This window comes from Nannospalax galili, unplaced genomic scaffold (assembly GCF_000622305.1).
Source record: "Nannospalax galili isolate Female #2095 unplaced genomic scaffold, S.galili_v1.0 scaffold129, whole genome shotgun sequence".
In the NCBI taxonomy this organism is placed as follows: domain Eukaryota; kingdom Metazoa; phylum Chordata; class Mammalia; order Rodentia; family Spalacidae; genus Nannospalax; species Nannospalax galili.
Genome location: NW_008360030.1, coordinates 836,742 through 859,741, shown reverse-complemented (window position 1 = coordinate 859,741; position 23,000 = coordinate 836,742). Strand labels below are relative to the sequence as shown.

At 39.2% G+C, this 23,000-nt stretch overlaps 1 protein-coding gene across 2 annotated transcripts in view; it reads right to left on the bottom strand.

Annotated features, from left to right (window-relative positions):
• The window catches only part of Slc9a7 (solute carrier family 9 member A7), a 184,506-nt gene that overhangs the window by 94,985 nt on the left and 66,521 nt on the right, over window positions 1-23,000 (bottom strand). For both annotated transcript variants that reach the window (XM_029559149.1, XM_029559150.1), the window contains exons 2-3: window positions 3,309-3,508; window positions 1,782-1,859 (exon numbers count right to left, since the gene is read on the bottom strand). In XM_029559149.1, coding sequence (XP_029415009.1) covers window positions 1,782-1,859; window positions 3,309-3,508 — 278 coding nt within the window. The remainder of the gene's footprint in view (window positions 1-1,781; window positions 1,860-3,308; window positions 3,509-23,000) is intronic.

Sequence of the window (23,000 nt, the reverse complement as noted above, 5' to 3'; positions counted from 1 at the left end):
AAATCAAACCTGGGTCTTCTGCAAGAGCAGCCAGTGCTCTTAACTGCTGAGCCATCTCCAGTCTCTTGAACCTAAATACTATCAATCCTCTACATTGAATTACCTGTTTTACATTAACATAAAAATAAAGCAGTGTGAAATGATGCCAAGGGAGGAAAATCGAATCCAACATGTGGAACATTCTACAGTGTAAATGACACACTGTCATTAACAAATCCATGACATAAAAATAAAATATGAAGGGTATGCCAACCAAATGCAATCTGTGGCCCTTTCTTGAGTACTGATTCAAACCAACCAACCATAAGAAAAGTTTGAGACAATTTAGGCAAAGTGAATATGGATTGTGTATTAGATACGATTAAGGACTTCTATTAATTTGGCTCACAACAGAAAAGTAAAAACTTATAAACTACCAAAAAACAGAAAAAGAGTCTTAAGAATAATTTGTGTACCAAAACAATGATGCCAAAGTTGTTCTGAGCGCTCTCAGTCTGAATTTTAAGAAGTGACTCCCACAGCTAACTTATGAACAGAATGCAGGGGGAAATGGGGGGAGGTGCGGATAGGGGAGGGTATCTAAATAATAATATTTAATATTGTATGAAAATTGCAAAAATTCAATAAAAAATTTTGTAAAAGAAAAATTTTGTGTACCCTTTGTCTAGTTTTCCCCACTGATTCCATTCTATGTAACGACAGGAAAATATCAAAAACTGACATTTAGAACATTAAATTAGGTAGGGGTCAGTAAGAGGAGGTATGGATAGGGGAGGGGATCTAAACACCATCAAATAATATTGTATGAAAATTGCAAAAATTCAATAAAAAATTTTGTAAAAGAAAAATTTTGTGTACCCTTTGTCTAGTTTTCCCCACTGATTCCATTCTATGTAACGACAGGAAAATATCAAAACTAGGAAACTGACATTGGTACAATTAAGTGTCATTTTGCATGTGCAGATTTGTATAACTACTGCCACACTCAAGACACAGAACTGGCCTGGGGTACAGCACATGCTTAGCTTGTATCCAAGGCCCTGGGTTCCATCCTTGGCACCACCAAAATACTGATTAACTTACAGAAATATTCCATGCCTAGGAAGATGTCCCTTGTGGTTCCTTCAAAACTCTACCCTACCATCATCCCTAATTCCAGGCAACCACAAATTTGTTCTCTATCCCTATAATTCTGTCATTTATATAATGCTACATAAATGAAATTATACATTATATAACCTTGAGGCTAGATTTTTTAAACTCAGCATAATGCCTTATAGGTCTATCCAGACTATACACCAATAATTTTTTTCATCTTATTGCTGAATATTATTCTAAAGTGTAGATACACTACAGTTTCTTTAATGATTCATCTGTTCTAAGACATTTTGATTGTTTCCAGTTTTTGTCTTACACAAATAAGATAGTATGAATAATGAGGCATGGGTTTTTATATGAACATAAAATTTGCTTTCTCTGCAAGAAAACCTTAGCAGTAAAATTATTACATCTTGTGGCAACTTTGGCTACAGTTTTACAAAAATTGTACTTTGTTTTCCAAAGTGGCTGTACCATGTCACATTTCCACTGGCGGTATAGAAGAGGTCTAGATTTCAAAACAGAAATGAATCACTGATGATGAGTCACTTATGGTTTTTCGGTGGTTTATAAAAAGCAGAAATCTGAGAGTTTATAGAAAAAAAACTAGAAAATTATACAGATCAATTAACACTGAGATTCTTAAGAAATTTCTTAAGAAATCACTGGCAAAATGTTCATACCTTCTTTAAACTGTAGCCAGCATGGAAAATAATTGGAGGCAGCAGAATGTTGAAAAATACTTCTGGATCAAATGTTACCTGCAAGTTTAAAAAGAAAAGGCCAAACTTTAGATTAAGCCCAACTAATGCTATTTGTTTATAATTGGAAGTCATCAACCAAAGTGACTATTTGGAGCAAAAAACATCAATGTGACAATCGTGGACTTGTTCCAGGAAAAGCCACAAATTTCCTGTTGACTAGTATGTTCTTCTCCCCCAGCACTTCTGACTTAAGATTTTCTTCTCTTTTAACACATATTAAGTCACAACAGATTGAAAAAATTTTGCAAACTCACAATTTTGGGAAGCTGCTGCCAATGGTTTTCAAGCAGAAATAACATGTTTAGCATACCTTTAAGAAGGCTTAATTGCAATAAAAATGTTGTCATGATTCTTTATCAACTCCCCAGCCATTCATGTGATCATCTATAGGCATAATTCTACAGTTAGGTCTCTAACAGCCTTCTATACTTCTTCATGTACTCTAGACAACATTATCAGTGAGTCTAGCAGCTTCCTGATCAACAGATGTTCAGTAACTCTAAAGAGACGGAAGTCACCTGTTGGGTTGATATAAAGAATTTACTCTGAAACTTCTACACAGCAAAGTCATAGCACATCCAAAGGATCTAAGTATTCCATAAACATGCTAACCTTTTGGGGGGGATATTAAAATATTTAAAATGATTAATTGAAATACAAATCAATTAATATACCCACATGAACAAATCCTTTAATATGGATTTTTTTTGCTTATCCTGGAAATCACATGAGAGATACATATTTTTCCCCTAGAGCATTTTTGTTAACCCAATATCAAATGAAAAACAATGTTTGAGTCATGCATGCTGGCACACGCCTATAATTTTAGCACTCAGGAAGCTGAGGCATGAGGATCGACAGTTGGAGGCTAGCCTGAGCTACACTGTGAGATCTTATCTCAAAAGAAAATGAAAATAAATGTAAAAAAAATAGAAAAACAATGCTTTTGACCTAAATTCTAAAGCAAGCCTTTTCCACTCTGAAGATTAGTCTCTGGCATTAATCACTAATGAGGTAAGTACTCAAATATTTGTAGGATGTGTCAAGGGAGCCATAAATACTGAATAAGCTAAAAGTGAAATCAATGTATTTTAAGAAAGAAATAATCTCATTTCTAAACTACAGCAAGGTTAAGAGAAAACAAGTAAAGAAATGAAATGGTAGTTGGAGAAAAGAGGTGAGTAGGGATATATGAACGACTACACAGTCAACAGCCCATGTCTGCCAAAGAGCCCAGCAAGCCCAAGAAGACCAGGAAGCTAAGGGGACAGAGTTAAAATCTGGTTCTTCCTCCCCCTCTTCAGGACCCAGACCCATACTAGAAAGCTGTGAACCAGGAATGTGACTGATATTCCAGAAGTTTGGAAGAATTTCTCTCCTCAAGGTCAAGATGAAACAGCTCATCATCAACTGTCATGTCTGGGGCAGCCATGGGGGCCAACTCACCTTCCGAAGCATGTCATTCTGCTCCACATTGTTGATTTTGCCAGGGCTGATTTCCCCCTTCAGAGTGTATTCGAAGAACTTCCCACTGACATTCACTAATAAGGTGCTAAAGGCCCTGTCTTCCTGAGTACAGCTGAGTGACTTGTCATGACCACTGGTGGCAGGGGTGCCATACCTCAGGATCACTCCAACAATGAGCCCTGAAATAGAGTGACAAAACAAAACAAAACAACAACAAAAAAAAAACAAAAAACAAAACCCTCAGTCCGTTGTCCCCATGAAGTCACTTACGGAGCTGCAACTACGCAGCTGGGTTAAGCTCAGAAAAATTACTCAGAAAAACGTAATTTTTCTTTTTCTTCTTTTCTGTCTGTCTTCTGGATGCTGGCCAGAGTCTAAGGACCCTTTCTCTGGGACTTTGGGCTTTTTCACTCTTTCTCTGAATCTACCTCCCTTTTGACTTTTACTCATGTGGCTGCTTGCTCAGCCTCCATGCCTAACTCAGAAAAGTCTGGCTTTCTCTCCTCTTTTCCTTCTCCCTCCTTTGGGCAGCCAACTGAGAGTTACAGCTTGCCTGTTCTCAGATTTTAAAGCAATCAGTCCTTGTGGAAGAATAAAAAGTATGGAAATGATAACACTGCTAATTTTCACTAAGAAACAGATTAATTCTCACAATCTGGGTCTACGGTGTCTATTTAGGCTCAACTGCACAGTCCATCAGAAAGGGCTAAGCATCATCTATGCTGGCCTGATTTAAGTCCCTCAGCCACCAGAAGGATAAGGCAGAATAGTGCCTCTAGTAGTTAATATGTCCCTCTGAACAAACTGAATACCCACTCATGTGTCATGTCCCATTTCTGAGGCTCTTGGTGGAAAAGGATGGGGTAAAAAAAAAAACGGTGGAATGTTTTCTGTCCAGGACGGAGTAAGGAAGAACTCTTGAGTTCTTGATTTTTTCCCCCCAAAGCATCCCTCAAACCAGTTCTGCTGCCATCTCCCAACAAGGACCAGGCCACTGAAATTTCTAGTTGATATAATTGTAATGTGCTTTGCCATACACCAGAAGAAGGAAGGGAAAAATAAATGCTTTTGCTTAGGTCATTCCAAGTACTAGGGATCATGGCGAAAGTAATTATATGGCCTAGGAGGCTAACTGTCACAGTATAAATTTAAGTAGTCATGATTCATCAGCTGAAGAGCTGCCTTCTTGAGGCTGTGGCTACAATACAGCTAAGATAATCAGTTACAAGCCTCCAAGTCTCATTCCCTTCTTAGTAGGGCTTTTCTATTAGGGAAATATGAAAACAGCAAAATCATGCATAAGCATCCAATTCCATGAATGAGAAAGGAGTGTCGCTTCTTGGGGATCCTGGACACGAGTCAGATGTACCCAAGCAAAAGTGATTAAAAAATGAAAACAGAAAACTCAAGAAACCACCAGTGACTACCAGACACTTCCTAGAATTCTCTTTCAGGAAGGAGGGGGGCAATGTTTGTTGTTATAGTTTTTGTGCTATTATTTGCATTTTTAATGTCCTCAAAAGGTATATATGTTAAAGGCATACTTCTTAGCCTGGCAGTATTGGGTAGTGGTGAGAACCTTTAAGAGATGGGGCCCAGTAGAACCATGGAAAGTGTGCCATCAAAGTGGAGAGTGGGATCCCAGTGCTGCCTTCTTCCTGTTTTGTATTTCCAGCCATGAGGTAAATGAGTTTCTCCACCACACACTCTCACCATGGTATGTTGGCATACATAGGCCCAAGAAATGTGACCAATCAGTCATGGACTGAAATCTTTAAAACTATGAACCAAAATAAACATTTCCTATTTATAAGTTAACTATCTCAGATTTTTATAGTAACAATAAATTAATACATTATGTGTAATATTCTATATCTCTTATCACCATATGAAACACTGAGCAACAAATCATATATGAAATCTAGAAAAATCTAATTCTTTAAGCCAAAATTTGTATTAGTGTCAGTATTATTGTTATAAACCTATATTAACAGATATTTGCAGCTGGTTGACTTTTATGGGGAAAAGGAGTTTTTAACATATGTCCTTGATGAGGGGGCAGGGAAGAGGATATAAGAGATGGAAAATTAAGGAAAGAAGGATTTGATGGTGCAGCTTCCATGAGGTCATCAAACACATGGGGCTAGACTCTGCAGTGATGTAGATGTTTGGGGTCACCCACACTCCTATAAGTAACCTCTTACCCAAGACCTTGTAAGTAAGCCTAATAAACTCAGCATGCTAAAATACTTTATTACAAATTTAAAATAAGGTTCTTAATAATCTCAACCTGACCAGGTATGAAAAAAAATCTTAAAACCTTTGAAGATATAAGTCAGATTTAATTTAAAAAAATGGTTATCATTACCAAAAAGAGATATCTAAAGAAAAGTAATGCAGATGGGTCAAGTTATCTGGGGACTGGGTAACAGACAGGCACTTAAGGTCTTCAGTGTCAATCTTCTATCTAAATCTTATAGCTGGATTTCCATTCACTTTTTCCTGTCAGGTGACATACTAGATGATGGCAGAGATGGCCAGCTGGTATGTGCTCAGTCTTGCTCTACTCAGTCTTGGGAATGAGCTTGTCAGCTGGCACTGCTTTGGCTATCTTGGTTAGGACTTTTCTAGGTGTCTGTGCTGGTAACTGAAGTTGTGAGCTACCTACACTGAGGTGGCTGCTGGCCTTGTGTCACATTTCTTTTATTTTCCTGCTCTTTTCTATTACTGAGCAAGGCAGGAAGGTCCCTGCAGACTTGTTAGGGACCAATATATTGCCAGTTTCTTGGGTCTGCCTGTTCTCTACCAGCTCTCCCTGCATAGGAGACTGTGAGAATGCTGATCGACACCCATAGGTCCTCCCTCGGCATGGGGCAGAAGAAGCACATCACCTGTGCAGTCCGTCCTAGTGTTCAGGGGCAGTTTACAGCACCTCTGTTGTGGAACTCTGTTCTCCAGGCATGGCATGGCTATGGCCATCTTGGAAATCAGAGCAGCTGTGATTACTAAAAGAGTCATTTGTAGAAGTAGGATGGGATTGCAAGAGGCAGTTCATGAGGACCCTCCACTTCTCCAGGATATATAACCAGTTGACAATTGCTTGGAGGGAGGATTCTTCTGTGGTGTAGCTGCCCCTAAGGTGCCTGTGCTCCTATAGGTATCTCCTTCAGGTATGCTTCTGCAAGCAATCCCAATTCAACTCTTTGGTTCATCAAGCAAGATTTCGGTAGAACTGTTTCTTTGGCCTGTCATAAGTGCCCTATCTAAGGTGAAAAGGTGTTTGTTCACGTATCTCCAGAGAAAGTCCCACAACTCCCTCGTTCTACCCATTTACATTATTCTGCTCATTTTTCTGGTGGTTATGTGGAAGATCTCATGCCACAGATAACATCTCCCATGTTTACAATGTACTGTGTATTTACAGCCGGGCACTAGAACTCCACCAGGGCCTGTACCATTGCTGACTGTGCACCCTTTTCTCCTTCAGCAACACAGAACTCCATAGACTCTGTATCTCCTCTACTGAGAAGGTGCTCCTTGGGGTTATGCTTCTCTGTGGCAATCTAGTGAACAAATTAGATCTACTTGAACATCACTCCTGTGGATTAAATCATGTGTGTGTGTGTGTGTGTGTGTGTGTGTGTGTGTGTGTGTTTATATGTGTGAATGCAGGGGTATGCATGGGCCTCAGAGAACAATCTTGGGTGTTGGTCCTTGCCTTCTACTTTGTTTGAGACAGGGTCTCTTTCTGTTGTTTGCCGCTGGTGCGTTCACCACATTACCTAACCTGTGAGCTGGGGATTCTGTCTCTGTCTCTTACCTCTTTGAGCACTGGGATTATAAGATGTATACCATGCCCTGCTTTTGTTCCCAAACTTTCATTGCAGTGACCTTCTTGTTTCCTTCTGTGGGCTGTTCTCACCACCTATGCCCAAGGTACTATGCTAAGTGTCTCAATCCTGTTGCACATAGTTAAGGTCATGTTGGTGATGACTAGGATCAGCTATAGCAACAATACTTCCTTCCAAGGCTCTTGGTGGCACAGGTAATGCTCGGTGTACTCTGGGCTTTACTCTCCAGCCCACACAGATCTTCATAAAACCTTTTAGTTTCATTTCACTCCCTGGTTAAATAATTATATTCTGATGAAGCTTTATTTGATGAAACAATTCTATGGCTCTTCAGCATTCATCATGATGAACTCACAACAGACTATGACTCTGTCTGTGGAGCCTGGAGAAGACAACCTGTCTCACAATTTAACTAAACGTATTCATAGGGAAGTCAAAGGGCTAGAGAGATGGCTCACCAGTTAAGAGCACTGACTGCTCTTTCAGAGAACCTGGGTTCATTTCCCAGCACCCACATGGTATCTAACAACCATCTGAAATTCCAGTTCCAGGGGATCTGATCTAGCCTCCTCAGGGACTGCATGCATGTGGTACACTTAAATATATGCAAACAAAACAGTCATACACATAAAATAAAAATAAGGAAATCAAATCAAGCTACATAAATTGCCTTATTCCTGCATTTAAACATGCTCTCTCTTGACTTTACTAACTTCTCATGAGCTGAGCTAAAGAATAAAGCAAACCATTCCCTCCTAGGGTCCCCACAATGAATACAACAAAAGAGGGATGTTGGGGGCTAAAGGGATGGCTCAATGGTTAAGAGGTCTTTCTGCTCTTTCAGAGGACTGAAATCTGTTCCCAGTACCCAATTCATCAGGTGACTCACAACTGCCTATAACTCTAGCTCCAGGACATCCAAGACCCTCTTTTAGCCTTTGCAGGCACACACACACACACACACACACACACACACACACACGCACACACACACACACACAGCATACACTCATACAGACACACACACACTTACATATAGGTAAAAACAAAAATAAATCTTAAAAAAGAGGAGGTCACATCCCTAGACAAATATGGGTCCTTAAATTTATAGACAAGTATCCCAGTCACCACCCATCAAAGATGCTTCTTTTTCAAGAGACAGAGACAATTACAGAGTTCCACAACTGGTCATGCACAGAGATTGTCTGTGAATTGTCCAAGCCTAAGGGGCACATCGAGAATGCAACCTCTATACCTAAGGCTCACAGAACATAGAACAAGGGATGAAGAGAACACTAATGCATATTTCAACTCTCATTAATTAAGCTCCTTCAGGCAACAGAGGGCCAGGAACACAAAAGGTCACAAATGGCCAAAATGTAGAGAATAAGAGTCTACAGAGTGTGGGTCTTTGGACAGAACTCCTATATTAAAATCCACCCACCCGGGACTCAGGGATCATTGCAGAAGAGACAGTGGAAAGATTTTAAGAGCCAAGGAGAAGGTGCATGACCATACAGAAATAGTCCTATGGCCTCCTGGGGCTCTTCTCAAACGAGCCTATGGCAATGGTGTCAGCATGCACAAGATCCATGAAAACTTAAGCAGACAAAAACCCAGCACAAAATGGTGGAAATGAACAGCAGGCCCCAATCTTAGTCAAAGATTATTGGCAGCTGATAACTGTTGGGTGAGGAAGAGCTGATCTTCTCAAAGGGAGGGACTGTAGATAGGCTGACTAGATCCCAGTGGATAAACTTGCATTGAGGGACATCTGGGGACACTAACTTTACATGATAGGCTTTAACACAAATGACAGAACGCATGAACTCCAGTGGGGGGGTGGCTATGGGAGGATGCCAAAGGGGAAGGAGTATAAAGATGATTTTCTGTATGAAATACGCAAAAATTCAATAAAAAAATTAAAAAGAGGAGGCTTATACTTGCAGACAAATTCTTCAAATCCAGGAAGTACTCTTGAAATCTCTCCCAGTAACCATCACTCTCATATGGAGAATCATTAGCAGATGATGAATACTGGTGTTTAAAATGTAGAAAGCCTTTACTTCTCTGCCCTAAGTCCAATGCACCAGTGTTAACAAAGGGAGATACAGAGAATAATAAGATGGTTAACACATGACAGGCGAAACCACTGCAGCAGAGATAAATGGTTAACGTCATCCTGACAGTTTGACCAAAGCTATACCAAGCCACACAATATGCTGCTAACTCATGGCACACTGCTGAGTAACTCCCCAAACATTTTGGATTCCTATTTACCATCATCATATTTCATGGCATGATACTAAATTCATAATGAGCATTTTTCAACTGAAGAAAGAATGAGGATATCAGGCCTTCAGGGGGGAAGAGGTGGGCATGAAGAAAGGGGAGGGGAGGAAAAGAGGGTGGGGAGGAAGAGAGGGAGGGAGGAATAGAGGGAGGGAAGGAGGGGAGGGAGAGGGAGACTGAGAGACTGTTTTTTTTTAAATCTGGAGAGAATATAAACAGTCCTGGAAATGAAAATATGCTGTATCTGAAGATGTCATCTGACAGTGAACTGTAAAGAGACCATAACTGCATGGAATTAAAAGGTGTGAGGATTTTTTAAAGCTCTGAAAGTTTAGTCTTCACAAAAAAATCAATGATGAGCCACAGAAGCACTGATCCAAGTTGCTCAACCACACAATGCTCCGGATTACAAAGAGAAATAACTATGTCTGTGGAAAAACGACACTAGAGAAAGCAGCTGTGGAACAGAAGATCATTGATTTCACAGGCATATGACTAATGTCAGGAAATAATTTAATTTCAACTTTTACAGAAAGCAAATGCAGATGAAATTTCTTTGACATTTTATGTGGCTGAAAGCAAATGGTGAACTCAAAGGTACAAAACTTCAAGACTTCAATTTGTGGGTATGAAAAACTTATTTCCCAACTGTATTAGCATACTGTGCTGATGGCATACAACTGCCAGCTCTTCAATTTTAAGATATAACCAAAAGATGACAGAACTACATATATACACATCTTCTGTATGTGTTCATATAAAAATTACATGAATGAGGAGGGAATATAATCACGAGCCAATTGTGGATTACAAATTCCAGGGAGTCATAAAAACACCAGCCGCAATTAGTGTGGAGCCAGTTAATGTTTTGTGACTGAGGCTGTTGAGAGAATAATTGAACAAGTGGATGTGGTGTAATTCTAGACAGCTACCCATCAGCTGCAATATGTAAATGTCATTATTAATAAGCCTTTGTTAAATAGGAGCAGAACAGGTGCATGGATATACTGTACTCTTGTGAGACCCCCCCTTCCCTTATGCATGCTATTGAAGGCAAAGGATCACCAGACTGGTTTAGCCATCACCATGCAGTTGTGTAGAGTACAGTACAGGTTATTTTGAGAGCTAAAGCTTCATTTGACATACCAAGAAAAGAGGGTGTCCTGCATCCCATTTCACATTCAATTACAAAGAGCTTAATGTAGTGATAACCAGTGCTCTTATAGGGAGATGATAGGAAGAGACAAAAGAATCCCCAGTAGCTCCTGGGTCAGCTAGTCTGGCATATGTAGTGGGGAACAAGAGCCCCTGCCTCAAACAAGGTGGACAGCAAAGATCTGCAAAAGAGGTTGTCTTCTGACCTCCACACATGTGCTGTAGCATGTCCCATGCCTGCATTCATACACATGAACATGCACAAACATGTTCTCTCTCTGTTTTACTCTCTCTGCACAAGACAGAATTGGAATAACTGTAAGTTGAGAATACCTCCTAGAAGTGTTTCAGATTTCAGAGTTCTTTGATTGGGATTTTTTTACACACTTTACCAGTTGAACATCCCTAATCTGGAATCCAAAATCTGATGTGCGTCAAAATTCAAAATCTTTTGCTTATCATGTTGGCATGCAAAAGCTCTCAGATTTCATGTTTTCAGATTATGGATGTTCAACCTGAATGCCTAATTCAATGAAAACAAAAAGAACTCAATGAATTACAGCAGTGACAATTACTTTCAGGCTTGGGGAGGGGTCATTGGCACGACTTTGATTTTGAGAATGAACTATTATAGCTCTTTTCAGTGCTTTTTCTACTTGTTCTGCTACTTATACAGCTATGATAGTTACTGATATATCAAAATTCATTCAAGGAGAATTCATCCAAAATATTATGTTGTTTGTTTTAAATACGCAGTAGAACAGATTGTTGGAAAACAGTATTTTACTGAGGTATAATTTACACAACATAAAATTCACCCATCTTAAGTGTACAACTCAAAGACTTTAGTGTATTCAAAGGGTTGCACAACTATGACCACAACCTGGTTTTGGAACATTCTCACCTAAAGTCACTTCCTGTTTCCTACTCCCATCCTTGGGCAATTATTGATCTACTTTGTAATTATAGATATACTTTCTTTGGACATTTCATATAAGTGGTATCATAAAATATATGGTCTTTTGTGTAGCCTTCTTTCATTGAGAATTTGTTTGTTTGTTTGTTTGCTTGCTTGCTTGCTTGGTTTTGGGAGACAAGGTCTTCCCGTAGCTCCAGCTGGCCTGGAACTCGCTATGTAGACCAGGTTAGCCTTGATCTCACAGACATTTGCCTGCCTCTGCCTCCCAAGTGCTGGGATTAAAGGCGTGCAACACACCATGCATGGCCGAGCATAGTATTTTCCAAAGTTCATCCACACTGAAAGCATATATCAGTACGTCATCCTCCTCAAACCTGAAAGTAATTGTCAGTGCTGGAATCCAGTAGGTTCTTTTTTTCACTGAATTAGACATTCATGTTGAGCATCCGTAATCTGAAAACATGGAATCTGGGAAATTTTGAATGCCAACATGACAAGCATTCCTTTTTATTGCCAAAATAGTATTTCATTGTATGGATATACTATGTTTTGCTTGTCTACTATCTGGTGAACATATGCATTATTTTCCCTTTTATTATTGTGAATAATTATGCTATAAACATCTGCACACAGTCTGTGTGAACATATATTTTCATTTCTCTAGGATAGATACCTGAGATTTGAAGTGCTGTGTCGTATGTAAGTTTTGGCTCAATGTTTTAAGAAACTGCCAAACTTTTCCATTTGAGAAATTATGTACCATTTTATATGCCCATTAGAAATGAATGACAGCTATAATTTATTTACAGGCTCAAAAATGTTTGTCTTATGATTGTATCTATTTTAGACTGTTAAGTGGTACCTCACTGTGGTTTTAATTTGCATTTCTCTCATGCTTAAGGATGTTGAGCACCTTTTTACATGCTTATTGACCATTGGATATCTGGTAAAATGTTTACACATTCAAAATATTGTCAAGCTTTAAACTGGGTTATCGTATTGAACAGTAAGAGGTCTTCAGGTGTTCTGGATACAAGTCTCATGTAAAATACGATTTGAAAATATTTATATACATTTGTGCCTTATGTTTTAGTTTCAAAACTCTCCACTGCTTGTTCCTAAGATTGGGCTGTTGGTAGAACAAACACACTGTGTCAAAATCCTTTACAAAGTGCCAAATGCTGCTTCTCTATAAGCTCTTTGGAGAAATCACTTTTTGTTATATTACCTCAATTGCTATAAAAACGGCATATATTGGGGAATCAGGGATTAGGAAGGGAAGCTGATGTGAGGGTCGGAGCAAAGTAGGAAAGGTACTATTAGAAAAGTATCTACAGAATTCTCTCTTATTGAAATTACCCTGACCAGTAGAAAGACCAAATGCCATTATTTATTTACACCTCTATCAGCTTCCTTAGTACCTGTATAATGAACATTTATAAAACAATTTACCATTACAAAGGGTTTTGGTCAGAGGAGAATTTTGAGGATATGCATAATTTTTCATAAATGCTAATCTTTCTCTTAGAAGATTCTCCCAGGGACTTACCAAAACACATAAAATCCAGTAATAAAACAGTATTTGCATCAGCATACAGCACATTAACTTGGTAAACAAACAAAAAGTAAGCAACTTTACCATAACAGTTTTCCAACATCAAGTGAGTAAGATCGTTCTCTGTATAAGAATTGAAAGACTGTAGGGCTAGGGAGATGACTCAGTCTATAAAGTGCTTGTTGTGCAAGCATGAGGACCTGAGTTCAGATTCTAGCACCCATGCAATTGCCAGTCACAGAACCGCATGTCTTTAATCCTATCACTGGAGAGGAGGGGACAGACATACACACGTGAATCCCTGGAGCTCACTGGCCTTATAGCCAGCCTCATGGGATTGATGAGCTCCAGGTTCAGTAAGAGACCTTGTCTCAAAAAATAAGTTAAGAGAACAATCAAGGAAAACACCTGATATCAACCTCTGGCTTCAACATGCACCTACACATACACGTGCACACACCTACATGAACACGCATGCACGCACGCACGCACGCACCCACCCACATAAGTGAAAAACTGTAAGGAAAACAGGTTGCATGAAGTCAATAATCTCACTATTAAAGATTCTCATTTAAATGGAAAATAAGTGTCCATAAAAATGTCTTGATATAAGGGATACAAGCCACTGGTTTTATTGCTTTCTTTAATATAGTCAACTCACTTAAACTGAGGTAAAATGCAGGTGCATCATTTAAGAATAATTTTTCAAAAGTGGTTGAGATCCACCTTTGGTATTGAACCATCCAAGTGTGAGACCTGAAGTTCATTCCAAACAGAGCCATAGTTCCTACCTGCTTGTCCACAGAAAAGCCCTCCTCTTTTCTGTTTCCTACACACCTAAGGTATGGTTGTGGTGTTCCTACACTCAGTTTATCTAGAACTCATGCCACTATAAAATGTCACAGTTGCAAAGGAATACAAGTCCAATTACCCACCATATTTATAAAACACTCTGTCTAGCAGCAGATCTTAGACTGTGGTATTCAGTGTCACCTAGAGAACCAGCTGAAATGTAGGACAGTGTCTCCCATATGGTTTCTGACTTTGGAGGTCTGGAATATATATATATTTTTTTAAATCCAATTCCAATGCACACTCAGAAATGAGGACTGTTGATCTCTAAACCTTTCATCATGAAGTTATAGACATCCCTTGGTATCCATGGGTGATTTGTTCCAGAATATGACCACAGATAATAAAATCATAGGGTACTCAAGTCCCTTATATAAAGTGGTGGTTCCCCAATGTAAACAACTCAAATGTCCACCATTGATGAATGGATAGGAAAAGTGTGGTATGTTCATAGAGTGGGCAAAGAAGGCATTATACTGAGTATATATGTTCAGTGAAAGAAGCAAGTCACAAAAATATACTGTATAATTCCATTTCTATGAGAGATAAGAACATTTATAGAGAAGATTAGTGGTGGCCAGAGGCCAGGGCAGAAGTGATCTTGATAGAATGATATTTCAAAAGTGGACTATAGTTGTGGCTGTACAATTTACTAATTTCAATAAAAAGCACTGAATTGTGTATGTAAAATGATAGGATTTATAATATATAAACAACCAATAAAGTAGTTTAAAAGAAACAATGAATGCAAAGAATATGCCTGGAGGCCACAATTCCCTCCAGTGCAGCCATTCTACACTTGCACATTAAAACCTCTTTTTGAGACAGGGTCTCATATAGGTGTGTCCAAACTTTTAACATTGAGACATGGCATTGTCCTCCACAAAGTTCACACTCAAGAACCACATAATCAAGTTACAGAAAAACAAAATGACCAAAAAATACCCTCACACTGTTTTACATAAGCTTAAGGTTTTGAGTTAGAAGCCAGGCATGGTGATACACACCTTTAATCCCAGCACTCAGGAGACAGGGGCAAGTGGATCTCTGTGAGATTGAGGCTACCCTGGTCTACATAGCAAGTTCCAGGCCAACTGGGGCTATAAGGAAACCTAATCTCAAAAAACAAAAAACAAAAAATGTTGTGTTAGGTCACATTCATAGCTATTCTACGGGCCACAGATTAGACATGCCCACTAGTAGCCTGGCCTCAAATTAACCATGTAGCTCAGGCTGGCATCAAACTCTCAGTCTTCCTGCCTCAGTCTCTCAAGTGCTGAAATTACTATTAAGATTTCTTGATAGAAAACTGAACCAATATAAGACTATCAGAGTATGTATTTTGTATTTCAAAGGCTCTTATAATGACCTTTGATAGGTCAAACATAAATCTAAATCCTTCAGCACAATATAACAAACACAGTAGAACATACACATGATTCAGGAAATGAGAGGTTTAACTACAAAGGTGGTACATCTAAATGTAACTTCACTGTCATTTTTTTCAATAAGTAACACCATGTTTAAGTACTATTTCCTCCAGGAAGCCCTCCCTGAGTCACTCAGCTACATTAGGTTCCACAGCATTTGTTCTAGTTTGTTTCTTGTTGCTGTGATTAACACTATGACCCAAAGCAACATGGGAAAGAAAGGATTTATTTCATTTCACAATTCCCAAGTCACAGTCTATCACTGAGGGAAGCCAAGGCAGGGATTCAAGCAGGAGCATGGTGGCAGGAACTGAAACAGAGACCATGGGGGAACGCTGCTTACTAGCTTGCTTCCCCTGGTTTTCTTAGTTACCTTTCTTATACAGCTCAGGTACATCTCGTACCATCCACAGTGGACTGAGCCCTCCTAAATCAATTATGAAAATGCTTCACCAACATGATCACAGGCCAATCTGATGGAGACAATTCCTCAACTGAGATTCCCTCTTCCCAGGAGATGGGATCTAAATACCACCAAATTTATTATATGAAAATTATAAAAATTCAATTAAAACTAAAATTTTAAAAAGAGGAGACAGAGACTCAAAGGAGCCTCTGTCTGGAACTCCTTTTACCTTCTGCACCCTAACCATCCTTACCAAGTTAAATATCATCCAAATCACGATGGAGATAACACTTGGAAGAGGGAGGGCCCTTAACAGTCACCTGGCCATGCTGACATCTCAGACTACCATCCTTCACAATTGTGAGAAAATATATTTCTCCTGTTTAAGTCACCCAGATTATAACATAGATTGAGCATCTCTTCTCCAAAATTCCAAAATCTAAAATACTCTGAAATAGAAGATTCTTTGAACACTGACATGTCACTCAAAAAGTTATGGATTTTGGAACATCTCAGATTTGGGGTTTGGGGATGAGGATGCTTAATCAGCTAAGTTTATTTAATACTCCAAAGTTCAGCCTATATTTTGTCATAGCAACCCAAGTTGACCTAGTACATAATCTTTTAGGGAGACTTTTAGGGTGATTTCTCTAGACCATCAACAATATCCCTACAGCTAACTCAGACCTTGCCTCCCAAGTAGGAAATATTTTCTTTACAGATGAGAAATTATGGTCCCACTGCTGCCATATAGTGAAGTGAGTTTTATTTGTTTTTCCTATTATCACTATCACAATGAGGTTTTTTGATCTTCTAAAGGAGATGTTGGCCACATGGCCCAGTATGAACTCCATTTTTAAAGAAAGATTTTTCTAATGCACTAACAAAGAAACTGCCATATTTCTCTTCTCCCCATTAAAAACTGGTGCCCCCCCCCACCCAAGACTCAAGGGACCACTGGAAAAGAGGAAGCAGAAAGATTTAAAGAGCCAGAGGTTGGGGAGGATAGGAAAGAAAAATAGTATCTTCTGGACATGACAGGACTGCTGCATTCATGAACTCAGGACAACTGTGGTTACCTGCACAAGACTTGCACAAGATCAGGCCAGTCAACATTCTAGCATGGAGCAGGAAAGGGTTCCCACCCTAAGGAGTTATGGACAATTGATGGCTTCTGGAGGAGAGAAAGTAATTTTTTAAAGGGTGTGGCCCCTGGTAGGTCAACCACACTCCAGTGGATGGTCCTACACCCATGAGTACATGGGCAGCACAAATTGGACTCAGTGGGTTATTAAAAAAATTTTAAAGTGGATATGAAGTTGGAAAGGGGGGAAGTGGGGGGATTTAGGAGGATTTGGTGGGGAGGAGTAGAGGGTGAATATAATAAAAATACATTGTATGAAAGTCTCAAAGAATAAAAATATTGTATTAAAAAATCTGATGGACCACAGGAAGGATATATTTTCATTATTGCTTTTAAAATATTACATGCCTTGGAAAATGCAGAAATATGTTGTATTTATAAATGCAGTCATGAGCACATAGCACATAATTTTTTACTTAGATGGCAAACAATGATTCTAAAAATGGAGATAAAAATTAAATTCTAATTGATTACTACACATACATGTGACTGACTCCTTATGCAAAATGCTGGGAACAGTAAGTTACATACTTTGGAATCTTTAAATGCCTAAGGACTGAAATACAAATTTCATATCTATTTCATTTATATTTCCTACATATACTTTGAAGGTAAATTTACACACTATTTTTAGAGCGTTTACATTTTGACTAAACCCTGTCACTTGTGGAATTTTCCATTTGTGGCATCGTGTGGGAGTTAAAAATCTTCTGAATCTTAAAGCATTTTGAATTTCGGATTTTTGAATTAAGGATGTTCAACCTGTGCTAGTAAGATAACTATAAGGAAACTACAGAAGATCTATTTTCAAAATGTCATTATGAAATATATGTTACATAAATGACTAAATATAGCATGCATAAGGACAAAGTATAGCTAATAAAAGCATACAGGAGAGGGAGTTACAGGTACTAGTAATTTTTTGTTTATTAACCTGGATAGTGAACACATATGTGTTTACTCTAATTTCAAATATCTATGCATCTACTACTCGGCATAATCAACAGCACATTACCAAAGAAGGCTAAGTACCTTTGTACCTTTCCCCAATAAAACCCTTCATTCCCCCTACCCCATTCATTGGACACTACTGGTGGGATTTTGATAATTTCTATGCCCTTATAGTATTCTTGCAGACGTGTGTTCCTTAAGTGTGCATGGTATGCTTTTTGTCCACCCCACAATATTTTGTGGGAGTCATCCATTTAGACATATGGTTCTGTTTATACAGTCTAACTGCTGTGTAGTATGCCAGCATGTAGATACATTTTCTTTCTGCTTTTCTGTAGCCCTTTCTATATATTTCTTCAGATCCATATCACCAATTCTATCTTCAGTTCTGTTTCCTACTATATTGGTTACTTTTCTGTTGCTGCAATAAAACACCATGTCCAAGGAAAATTATAGAAGGAAGAGTTCATTTGGCTTATAGCTCCAGAGGGATAAGAGTCCATTATGGAAGGGGGGCATGGCAGCAGAAGCAGCCAGAGCAGGAAGCTGAGTGCTCACATCTTCAAGCACTTGTAGAAAACAGAGAGACAAATTCAAAGTGGGGCAAGACTATGAACTCTCATGGCCCAGCCCCAGTGACCTGCTTCATCCAGCATGACCACACATCCATAACGCCCCCAAAAGAGCACCACCAACTGACCAAGTGTTCAAATACTTGGAGCCTATGGGGAACATTTCTCATTCAAATCACCATACCTACCCATTGAATTCGTAGTTTCAATGACTATTTTTCATTTCTTCAAATACTTTTAAATTGCTTTATTTATTATTATTGTGAGGAGTGTGTGTGTGTGTGTGTGTGTGTGTGTGTGTGTGTGATGTGAGTGAAGATGCACATATGTATGAAGATCATAGGACAATTTTTGAGGGTCAATTCTCTCCTTTCACTGAGGGGTCTCAAACCAAACTCAGGTTGTGAGGCTCTTGAAGCAAGCACTTTTACCTCACAAACCATCAGGGCAGAAGGAAATTTTCAGGAATTGGTTTTTTCTTTCCACTGGGGGTTCCAAGGATGGGTCTTCAGCTGCTAGGTTTACATGACAAGTGCTTTCACCTGCTGAGCCATCTTGCTGGCCCCATTTCTTCAAACTCTATGTGGTTCTTTTCCCAATATGCCTGACTCTCTGTCAACAGAAACTGAACTACTAGTCAAATACATTCAGCTCTGTACTCCATGCCTCTGCTCACCAATTTTAATCTGCTTTCCAGGATAGGTAACAACACATTATTATGAAAGGCCTAAACATCTTCCCCAAAGTGTACTAACTAAACTCAAGTAACAGTGTCTACAGCCATTATATTAAAAAGAATGTAGCAACTCTACATCATATATATTAAGTGGTAAAAAGCAAGATACAAAACAAATGACAAAACATGCCATCTTCATCATGGGAGATAAAAGGGAAAAAACTGCCTCCAACTTGTAAATTGATTAAGATTCTCCAGAAGGGTATTCACAGAGAATGGAAGAGTTCTCTCTTAGAAGAAGATTTGTGTGGCTAGGAGTAAGAGAAAAGACGGGATTTGATTTTCACTGTCAAGCCACTTGGATATTAGACTATATGTAGTATATACTTCCTATTAAGATGAAACTGATAGCTAAATGCTACAGTAAGCCATGTCACTGGCTACCTGCTTGCACTTGGCACCATGTCCTCTTTCAAGTATGTCTCCAGGTCCCCAGCTCCCTTTCCTGTCATCTTGTCAAGTTTCTACTTACCTGGCAGGGCTCAGTAGAAAGAGCACCAGCTGCTCTATGCTGCTATTACCCATACAACTATTGTTGCATGTCTGTCCTCAAGACCAAATGCTCCATTGAACCCAGCACATCTAGAACATGGTTATCCCTCCAAAATGAAAACCTGCAATTTGACTACAAATAGTAACAGATTATATTCACATGGAAGCATGAGTTCCCTAAATTTTGAACATTATACTTTTTTCCCTACAATTTATTTGGAAAGCAACCAAATAGTATCTGGAAAGATTAGATTTCTGTATTTTTGCTTTAATTTTCTGGGTCATGAAATGGGTGTCTGGGAAGCAGCCAAAGTCAACAACCAGAGTTATATGAATGACATGACAAGAAATATTTCACAGGATATATACAGCAAAATTCTTCACGTATTTCTAAGGGCAGAATAAAATATAATTGCACAATGATTTTAACTCAACTCAATGCAAAACTATATTAGACTGAACAAGCTACTGGGTAAAATTATTTTTAAAACAAAACAGAGTGGAGTAGCTTTAATGGAGAATATGTTGTTTGTCCTGCAAAGAGCAGTTCTCAACAGGTGGCCCCTGCGTGCCAAGGGGAAGCACTCCGGGCTGGGTGCTCACAGGGAGGTCTGAAGCTGGCCAGGATGCAACACCTGCCCTCCAGAGTCTCACCACAGACACAGACATAGACAAACAGACACACCCCTACCTGACCTACCTGTCCCACTTATATACATATTAAAATAAAGCCACTCAAACTGTGCCAGAAACAAGAGAAGCATGAAATGGTAACACAATGAGGAACAGAATGCAATATTTCTTTCATATGAAAAAAAAGCATTGAAGAAACCATAGATTTCTTATCTATGAAGGTGGCTTACCAATTGGGCCTTACAAAATGAGCCCTACTCAATGGGGGAGAGAGGAAAGAGGCTATTAACTAGACTTCATAGCAAACTCTCACTTGAATGTGGTTAGCAAGTGAGCGCCAGATGGGCCTGAGCTGGTCCATGCTAAGGACAAAGGGGAAGGGTGAGGCTCAAGTGTCACAAGGAAGGTGGCCACCATCCCTTTGAGCCAGATTCACAAGATCAGCCTTCACCACACAGGAACCAGACTGCAAAGATTTCCAGGCCAAGGAAGGGGCACCCACAACCAAGCCTGACTTTCAGAAGATGGCACAGTAACAAAACAGTAATAAACTTCAAGAAAGGCTATGAGTTAAGAGCTTTAGCAACTTTCCTAAAGCCATCATGATTCCTGGGTGTCCTAATTTCATTTCTGTTGCTGTGATAAAAATACTCTGACAAAGAGCAACTTAGGATAGAAAGATTTATTTGGTTTACACTTTCAGGTCACTATCCATCATTTTGTGGAAGTCAAAGCAGGAACTTGATCTAGTCACATCACATCCACAGCTAAGAATAGAGAGAAAGAAATTCATACATACCTATATTTTTTCACTCTTACATAGTTCCAAGGTCCAGCCCATGAAATGATGCCACCCAATTTTAGGCTGGGCCTTTCCACATCAATTAAGGCAATCAAGACAATCCCCCACAGACGTGCCCACAAGAGAATATGATGTAGAAAATCTCTCACTGAGACTCTCTTCCCAGATGATTCTAGACTGTGTCAAAGCTGACAACTAAAACTAAAGATCACACCAAGGAAGGATCAAAATCATCCCTTCACTGTAGATATTGCCATTGTCCCATAGCTCTTCACTGCTTTCTTTCATTCAAGTGATGCTATGGTTCAGGTCACACAACAGGTCCCAGAATATTCTGAAAAGTTACCCACTCAATCCTACTGACAAGAGATTTATGAGAAGTAAAGATATATCACTTAAATGCTATTGGAGGGGCCTTATTTGGATCTTAAATCAAAGTAACACAAAGATCCAACTGGAGAAATATGAAATCACTGTATATTTGATAGATAGTGCATGATTATTGTGGTTTTAAGTGGAAATAAAATATTATAACTGCATTATTAAAAGATTCCTTATCTTTTGAAGATATTTACAAAAAATGATATAGTGTGTAGGATTTGCATCAAAATCATTTGACTTAGGAAAGGTTGGCTGGAAGGCATAGATGAAACAAGATGAACCATGAACTGGTGATTACAGAAGCAGGGTAATGGACTCATTTTTTTAAATTACTGCTTCTCCTTTCACACATTTGAAACTTGCCACAATAAAAGTGATTGCTCTAGCAGCCATAGGGTAAACACAGGTCTTCCCCACCCCCAATGCTCTGGAACTTTTGTCCAATTATCTGCTCAGCAGCTCTCTGACACCTGGAACTCAACTCCCCCCCCCATGAGCATTGTTTCTCTTCCCTATTCTCATCTCTACTGCAGCCAGCTCCCTGTGAATCATCCTCAACTCATTTGCACCCACAGGCATCACTGAGGTTCTGCACAGTGTCAGCCATTCTTCTCTCATGAACTTTTCTTCATAGCCTCTTCACCTCCCTGCATCCATATCATACTGCTCAGCAGTCTACCTCAAGACTGCTGCAATGATTATAATTATAAAAGAATTAAAGACTCTGATGGCTCTTTGCCAGCTAGAAGACAAAAGCCCGACTGCTCAGCAAAACAGATTTTGCTTATTTCTTCATGTTTCTAAGACACTGAGGTTTTCCTCATACCATCTGAGTGAATTCAGTTCTCACAAAGTATGTGAAAGCTATTTTAGAAGGACGGACCACATTAATGAGTGATACAGCCAGCTCACATATGAGATCCACAATCACAGAACAGGACCCCCTTAGGCAAGGTGGCCAGGCAGCCTGAATAGAAAGCCAGCACGCCCTCAGTGCTGTGCCCATACTAAGGTCTGCCTGTGTGCCCCCTCAGGAGATGGAACCCAAGACCCACCTGTTCATGGAAGCTGCCTGAGGAGCAAAGTAGGGCCACAAAACAGAGACTAAATGAGCCAATAAAGGCTCAAAGTCAAATCCAGTCAACTAGCTTCTTTCTTAGTATCAGAGTGACAACATATTAACCATAAAAGGTGAAGAAATAAAACCACTGCAGAGGACATACTCTGTGATGAGAACTGCAAATGTTATGAATCACCTTTATTAAAGATACTCAAAATAGATTAGCAAGTAGGAAGAGTTTAGAGGGTGTGTCATATGTCAGTACTGAGAGTAGAGCCCCTCTATTACAATGTTTCTTTCCACATGCCTTTTAGTTGGTCAGACCCAAACTGAAGCTGATGCTTAAAGAGAGAAATGTCTCCCTGGACTCAAAGCCCTTTGACTCAGAAATAATGAACAAAGATAAATATAGGATTGGTGATAATAATCCATTTAGCAAC